An 8,269-nucleotide genomic window follows, 5' to 3' on the forward strand; every position below is an offset into this window, starting at 1 on the left:
GGGGGGGGGGGGGTCTGGACAGCCCGCAGCCACTTCCTCTGTCCCTGCTCACCCCCAGTGGGCCTGACCCCCTCCCTCGACTCCCACATCAGAGGACCTAGACGGGAGTCCACGTGGATACCACACAGTGGCTGCCACTGGTCCTCTGGCCCAGGAGATACAGTGTCTCCCCCTCACTCACACTCACAGCTCCCAGGCTCTTCAGAGTCCCAGAGAACTCTACACACACTTACCATCTGCATAGGGCTCATTGATGGGGATCATGCTCTGGGCCTGAAGAAGGAGAGGGAAACATTGGGGAGAGACTGAAAATGCAGACTCTGGGCTACATCTCAGCTGGGGGCAGGGAGAGATGTTTCTACAAAAGGGGGCCGGGGGAAAAGAGAAGACTCCTTGGAAGAACCCAGGATAATGAAATAGGGTTACCTAGTGCCCAACTCATGTCCCGGGGCACCTCCCCAGGGTAGAGGGTCTCACTATTCATGCTTGGGGGCTCCCAAGCCCTGGGGAAGGGAGTGGAGGGAAGAGGACTCAAGAATGGGTGCAGGGCCCTGCCCTACCCCAGATCAGAGCCACCACTAGCCTACACAGCATCTTTGTGCAAATTAGAAAAAGGTACTCCTCAAACACTTTATATTTGTTTGAATAAAATAAAACTGCCATTTTTGTGAATCAAAAACAGATATATGGTTCAACTTACTACCTCTACCTGCTAGGAATTGTCATAAATGACCAAATTATAAAATAAAAATCTATGAGGTCTATGGTATGGTAGAAGCCTCCCTAAAAGTGCTGCCCTTGTGCAGTGCACAACCTGCACAACCATACATTGCAGTCCGTCTCAGGATACTCACAGCCTCCCAGGCAGCTGGGTCATGCTTGAAGAGGGAGTTGGTGAGCTCCACGGACACGCGCTTACGGTAATCTGGGTTCTTGTCCTCGGAGATGCGGAACAGGACGGCAGCGGCATAGGTGGCTGGGCAGAGAGGAGAGGAAAGGCCGAGTCAGACGCCGGCCTCCACCAGGGCTGTGGGAACAAGGCCCAGCCCCATGGCCTCTCCTCCCTCTCCCCCCGGGCCTCAGCACAGCCCCTCACCGGTGCCCTCGTTGCGCGAGTGCAGCAGCTCCATGAGTGGGGCTGAGGCCCCCTCGGCGTCAATGGCATCAGCCGCCTCCTTGTCCTGGGCCAGCTCGCACAGCACCCCGGCAGCCACACGCTGGATATTCTCCACCGACGAGTACAGGAGCTGGGGAGAGGGGCACGGGGTGGGGAGCAGGAGCAGAGGGGTGAGGGGCAAGGCAGGCCCAGGCAGCACACCCAGCAGCCTGCCCACCTCTGCCTCCCTTTCCTGGACTTAACACAGGCTCATACTAGAAAATGTGGAAAGCCCAGGCAAAGTATAAGGAAACAGGAAAAAAATACAAAAAATAGCCATGATTCCCCACCCAGACATAGCCTCAGTTAACACCTTGGTAATATCAGCACCACATTCTACTGAGTGAACTAACTGGCCAGCCCTATATATATAATTTTGATTCCTGCTTTTTCACCTGACATTGTAGCATTAAAGCATTTTCTTATATATTATTTTCAAATTTTCCCTTATAATCTATGCATTTATATTGATACTCCAGAGAGAAGATAACCCTAAAAAGCAAAAGAAACAACAAGAAAACTAAAATACTCAATTGGTCACCACTGAAGGTAGCTATGGCGTTAATCCTTTACTCTGAAAATTAGTAATTAAAGGGAAAACATTTCAAAAACAAAAAATTCTTCTTAAGCATCACTGTATATGGCTACATGATATAGTGAACCATTCTTTTTTTAAACCATTACCCTAGTCAGCATGCAGTTTGTTTTCAATTATTATAAGTAAGATTGCAATTGTTATCTCTATGCATAAATCTTTCTCCATATTTTAAGTTAAATTATGTCATAAAGAGAGAATCCCAGACTCGAATTACATGGTCAAAGGACATGAACACTTTCTTTTTTTTTTTTTTTTTTAAAGATGACCGGTAAGGGGATCTTAACCCTTGACTTGGTGTTGTCAGCACCACGCTCACCCAGTGAGCCTACCGGCCATCCCTATACGGGATCTGAACCCGTGGCCTTGGTGTTGTCAGCACCACACTCTCCCGAGTGAGCCACGGGCCGGCCCCAGGACCTGAACATTTTCAAGGCTGGCTGTACACACTGCAAGATTGCCCTCCAGACATCCCTTCCCCACCAGCAGCGTGTGTGTGAGACCACGCATCTCGCCACAACTTCACCAGCACAGGCCACCCCTGTTGTTTTCCTTTACCAACTGCACAGTGGAAAATGAGCTCTTGCTGGGGTAAGTTTCATTTCTTTGAATTCCCGGGACTGAACATTATTTGTTTATGAGCCACCTGGGAATCACCTGTCGCCTCTGCCCGTATGCAGCTACTGGGATCTAGGATGAGTGAGCTCGTTTACATGAAGGATATTAAACTCTTATCTGCTGGGGGCCAGCCAGTGGCTCACTCGGGAGAGTGCGGTGCTGATAACACCAAGGCCATGAGTTCGGATCCCACATAGGGATGGCCGGTTTGCTCACTGGGTGAGCGTGGTACTGACAACACCAAGTCAAGGGCTAAGATCCCCTTACCGGTCATCTTTTAAAAAAAAAAAAAACTCTTATCTGCTGTGGTACTTGATCATAACTTCCCATTTTGTTATTTACTTTCTAATGCTTTTTAGGTCGTTTCTGACATATAAATGGTTTTAATGTTTATGTGGTTGAATCTCAAGATTTTTCTTTTTTCCATTTGTGATCTCTTCCCTTGCTTTTGAGCTTGGAAAGTCATTCCCATCTAGGGGTTTGCTCAGTAGTCACTCGTGATGTGGCCACTTTCCTCCAAACTCCTCCAAAGACCTCTCGATGCCTGGCCAAGACCTCCCAAACCCATGGCTCCCAACTTTCCCCTCTGAACAGTGGCTGAGGGGAGACCTTTCCTGCCCACCTGCCCCAGACTCACCTGCACAAACAGAGGGATGGTGTTGAGTCGGAAGATCTCCATGCGGTTCATAGGATCCCGGGCCAGGATGTGCAGGGCTCCAGTGCAGCCCTCCACGATCTCCTCCATCCTCACGCCATCCTGCACAAGAGGAGGCATGGGGCATGGGGACAGGTGGCCCTTGCACGTGGCCACCCCACTATGACACCCTGACAAGCTTCACTAATTCTTGGAGTTGGCATCAATGGCAACTCACCGCCCCGTCTATACATGCATGCACATACTCACATGCACGCACTCACACGCATGCATAGAGGGCACCCTGACCCCCGGGGAGGGCTGCCACAGGCACCAGTGGCACACTTACCGTGTAGGGCTGCTGAGTGCCTGCAGCCACGTGGCGCTGGGCATCCTGGTGGGCCTTAACCAGCAGTTGGACAAGGCGGGGAATGACCGCTGCCTCCTGCAGTGGGGCATGGTTCGCTGGGCACAGAGCCAGATTCCTGACCAGGCCGATGGTTGCCTGGCAAGAAAACAGACAGCAGTCAGGGACATTTCTTGGACATCTGGAGAATCCAAGCTCCCCGGCTTCAGGTATCTCCTCCCTCTCCTGTAGTCTCCTCTGTTCCCAGGCCAGACATAGACACCCTGGAAGATCCCAGGAGACCACCCCCAGCCCATGTCCCTTAGTCTGTAGAATCTGTAGGTCCTCATGTCTAACTCTAGTAGCCCCTGTTAAAATGACACCCCATTCCAGAACATTCCACAACCCCCATGCCCCTCTCTCTTAACCCATCTGCAGACACCATGGCCTTGCTTGTTTTTCTGATAGTTTCCAAAAACTGATTATCAGGAAGTCTTTGCTATGGTTGACCCCAAAGCCTCCTGCTTGGTGGCACCCATACTGGAATCAATCTCCAGCGGGGCAGCTCCAGGAAGGTCTCCTCATGGAGGCCTCCAGCTCACGGGAGCCACCCTGGCCTCCAGAGTAAGGGTCTTGCAAAGCACTCTATCATCTCATTTGATCCTCAAAACAAGAAGCCAGGAGGGCACGGATGAAAATCACATGAGAGATGAGGATGCGAGCACAGGGTGGATGGCTTGCCAATGTTACTTGTCACTTGTCACTTAGCTGCTGGGTCAGGATGTAAATGCTCCCCCACCTCAGGCTTGCAGCAGGGACCAAGCGCCAAGGAGGGGTCACACTCTGCCATTTTTTTTTCTCAGTATGGATTTTTTAATTCAACGTACATAATCACTTAGCGTCATTCTTTTTTATTTTTGGCAGCTGGCCAGTACGGGGATCCAAGCCCTTGACCTTGCTGTTACAACACTGAGCTCCAAGCAACTGAGCTAACCGGCCAGCTCTAGAGCCATTCTTATCTGTATGTTTAATTGTCTAAAATTTAGCTAGTGGAGGCCCCGCCAGCTGGCTCCTGTGTCCGTTGACAAGACCCTGGTCTATGGTAGCTTCTCATTCTCTGGCACCAAGCCACGCCACGTTTGGCTCTTTTCCATGTTTCTTCACATAAACACACACATGCACAGACCCTCCCCCCATAACTCTGTCCCTTCGGCCTGCCCACCCCCTGGTCCAGACTCAGCACATCTGTCCTCTACCCAGGCAGCTCCTGAGAAGGCCCCACCCCCTCACACCTCTGACTCCCTATGGCAGAGACTAAGTACCCCCAGATTCATCTCTACCCTTTGTCTTTTTAAGATCCCTCCTGAGTTTTATCAGGACACACGGACATCTGGCTGGCACATTTCCTAACCTCCTTGCATCTCAATGTAGCCAAACAACAAGTTTCTGAGTGTGAGCCAAAGCAATGTGTCCCAATTTCTGGTGGCCGCCAGCCTTCCCCACTTCTCCACATCTGTAGTAACGACACAGTCCAACCATTCACGTGAGGACAACCCTCTCATCTAGAGCCTCTGGCATAGAATGGACTGGCAGCCCCACCTGGGAGCTGGTAAGAAATGCAGAACCTCAGGCCCGCCACAGCCCTATGGAATAAAGACCTGCAGTTTAACGAGCCCGCCCAGGGTACTCAGGTGCATACTGAACTTCTTAAAAGCTCTGCTCGGGGGCCGACCCGGTGGCGCACTGCTACAGTGCGCCACTTGGGAGTGCGGCGGCGCTCCCGCCGAGGGTTCGGATCCCACATACAGACCAGCTGCTCACTGGCTGAGCGAGGTGCGGGAGCAACACCGAGGGTTGCGATCCCGTCGCCGGTCCCGGTCCAGTACGGGCGCGACACTGAGGGTTGCGATCCATTGCTGGTCACGAAAAAAAAAAAAAAGACAAAAAAAAAGGAAAAAAAAAAAGCTCTGCTCTAGGGGATGACAGAGCTACAAGATAAAAAGAATCTGGGGGCCGGCCCATGGCTCCCTCGGGAGAGTGCGGTGCTAGTAACACCAAGGCCCCGGGTTCGGATCCCATATAGGGATGGCTGGTTGGCTCACTGGGTGAGCGTGGTGCTGACAACACCAAGTCAAGGGTTAAGATCCCCTTACCGGTCATCTTTCTAAAAAAAAAAAAAGAATCTGGGTCTCTAGAGCAGAGCCGGTGTCAAGGTCTCAACTGTCACATGGAAGAAAAATAAACTTCTATTTTATCTGAGCCACTGTACTTAGGCCTCTTTGTTGCAGCAGCTTTGCCTGTACTGATACATGCCTATCTCTGCTGCAGGGAGCTCCTGCCCCTCTCCCGACCCCCATGGCAGCAGTGGTCAGTACCTTAACCAGTGGCCACTGGTTGGGCTGGTTGAGCAGCTTGACAATGGCTGGGATGCCGTAGTTGAGGCGCACGGAGTTCTGGGCCATCTCAGCCTCAGGGTGGCGGCTGGTGAGGTGGCGCAGGGCACAGACGGCAGGCTCCGTGATGTCGTCCTTGTCGCCAGCACGCAGGATGGCGTGGATGAGCGCCTCCACACCACTGTTCTGCGTCACCAGCGTCTTGTTCTTGCTGTTGTTGCATGTCAGGTTGGAAAGGGTGCCCGTGGCGCAGGTGAGGACATTGACGTCGTCCACACTCAGCTGGTTCACCAGAATCTTCAGCACACTCTCCAGGCCCTCCTGGGGGCAGGGGCAGTGAGGGAGAGGCCAATCCCGGGAAGCTTCCCAGATAGGTCCGAGAGGACGGGACAGCCTAAAGGGGTCAGTCCTGCCTGCATGTGCCTACGAACGTTTCCATGACCTGCCGACCCTATGAGAGGGGGCTGCTACCCCTAGGGCACCTGAGGCAATGAGGCCCAGAGAGGTCAGTGGGACTTGCCCACAGACCCACAGCCAGTGTCTGGATCTGGACCCAGGCCTGTCTCTAAGCCCCATGCTCTCCCCGCCACCCCCTCAGTCTCACCACTGGGCCCTCAGACCAGGCAGGGCCCCACTCAGGCCAAAGGAGGCCTCTAGGCCAGGCGGAGATTATTGAGGAGGCCACATGCTTCCATGGCCTCGCTGTTCCCTCCAGAGATCCCCAAGCCAAATTCACTTTCAGGAAAAATCCCTAACACAGAAGCCTCACTTCTCCCAGCCATAGCCATGTGGGACTTGTGGGACAGAAAGACCCCAGGCTTGGGGGACAAATAGCCCTGGGTTCGAATCTCAGCCCTGCCATTCACTAGCTGTGACCATAGGCCATTCCTCAACTCTCTGAGCCTCAGTTTCTTCATCTAACTAGTGGGGTCTCACGCTCTACCTCCAGGTTGCTGAAAGAGTTGAACAAGCCAATATCCAGAAGCGTCAGCAGAGTGCCAGCAAAGATGAGTGCTCAGTACAGTTTACCGATAGGGAGACTCTTAAGAACCATAGTCCAGTTGGAAGGAGGGGCCAGGAGCCTTGTCCTGAAGCTGGCTTTTCCCTTAAATTGTGTTTTTAGCCACCAGGGCCCCAATGCTCTTGGCACACTACTGCTCCCTGCCACAGGGTCCAAGTCAAAACTGTTCCTTTGGGGCCGGCCCAGTGGCGCACTGGCTAAGTGCGCTGCTTGGGAAGCGCGGCGGCGCTCCTGCCCGAGGGTTCGGATCCCACATAAAGACCGGTTCCCGCTCACTGGCTGAGCGAGGCGCGGGGGCAACGCCGAGGGTTGCGATCCCGTTGCCGGTCCCCGGTCCGGTACGGGGGCAACACTGAGGGTTGCGATCCGTTGCCGGACATGGAAAAATACAAAAGACAAAAAAAAAAAAAAAAACTGTTCCTTTGCTGCCATCTGAACCCCAGCTTAAAAACATCAGCCCACTTCCTCCTCCCTTCCCAAATCCCTAAGAGGGTTTAGAGCCTTAAACTAAAGGGAGGAAGGTCTTCAGGGCCCTTCCAGTCTCAGCAACAAGGGAAGACGATTTAGAGGCCCCCAAGGCTCCCACGGCACCTAATTCAGACATCCAGACAGGAGGTGCACGAGGTGGCTGAAGACGTCAGCCCAGGCTCGGACGCCTCCCTCACCTGCTTGGTGGCCACGTCCGAGAGGTTGCGCAGTGTCCACAGGCAGTTTTGCACCAGGCGAGGGCTGTTGCTTGTCAGGTGCTTGCCCAGGGCCTGCATCCCACCTAGGGCAGGAGACAGGGGTCTTGTCAGCCACGGGAGAGCCCAGCTGACAAAGCCTGGCCGCTGGGCAGGGACCCCACGCCAGCCACTCTCAAGGCCATCCTACTCACCAGCCTCCACAATGGCAGGCTTGTTGCTGGGACACACAGACAGCACCTTGAGCACGCGGCTGGTGGTCCAGAGCAGCTTCTCATAACTGTAGTTACGCATGATCTGCACAAGAGCCTGGGGCCCTCCATTGGCCAGGATGATCAGCTGCAGGGGGAAGGGAGAGAACTAGTGTGAGCGACAGGGAAGGTGACAGGGGATGCGGAAGGAAAGGGGAGGGCTGGGAAGTGACAGACAGTCATTACTGAGCTTCAGCTAAAACCTGAGTAACCTGTGTGTCTGTTACACATAAGCCAAAATTTTGAAGAAAGGGTAACGGCCAGTGCTGGCAAGGATGTGGTGAAACTGTACGCAGCCAGTGAGCCAACCAGCCATCCCTATGTGGGATCCGAACCCGTGGCCTTGGTGTTATCAGCACCGCACTCTCCCGAGTGAGCCACAGGCCGGCCCATAAGCCAAAATTTTGAAGAAAGGGTAACGGCCAGTGCTGGCAAGGACGTGGTGAAACTATACTCGCCTGAGAGCACTGGAAATTAGTCCAGTCCTTTTGGAAAGCAGTTTGGCCACTTGGGTAAAAGCATAGAGGTATTAAAAACCTTTAGCCCCACTGATAAAAATTTTTTTCCACTCT

The 8,269-nt window shown here is 53.2% G+C and overlaps 1 protein-coding gene across 2 annotated transcripts in view; it reads right to left on the minus strand.

Moving 5' to 3' along the window:
• Nucleotides 1–8,269, minus strand: part of JUP (junction plakoglobin) — a 29,151-nt gene that overhangs the window by 1,550 nt on the left and 19,332 nt on the right. For both annotated transcript variants that reach the window (XM_008571068.1, XM_008571067.1), the window contains exons 6-13: nt 7,641–7,785; nt 7,429–7,532; nt 5,725–6,063; nt 3,353–3,508; nt 3,007–3,126; nt 1,097–1,247; nt 855–976; nt 234–273 (exon numbers count right to left, since the gene is read on the minus strand). In XM_008571068.1, coding sequence (XP_008569290.1) covers nt 234–273; nt 855–976; nt 1,097–1,247; nt 3,007–3,126; nt 3,353–3,508; nt 5,725–6,063; nt 7,429–7,532; nt 7,641–7,785 — 1,177 coding nt within the window. The remainder of the gene's footprint in view (nt 1–233; nt 274–854; nt 977–1,096; nt 1,248–3,006; nt 3,127–3,352; nt 3,509–5,724; nt 6,064–7,428; nt 7,533–7,640; nt 7,786–8,269) is intronic.

The sequence above is a fragment of the Galeopterus variegatus genome, unplaced genomic scaffold (assembly GCF_000696425.1).
Source record: "Galeopterus variegatus unplaced genomic scaffold, G_variegatus-3.0.2 Scaffold658, whole genome shotgun sequence".
Taxonomy (NCBI): Eukaryota; Metazoa; Chordata; class Mammalia; order Dermoptera; family Cynocephalidae; genus Galeopterus; species Galeopterus variegatus.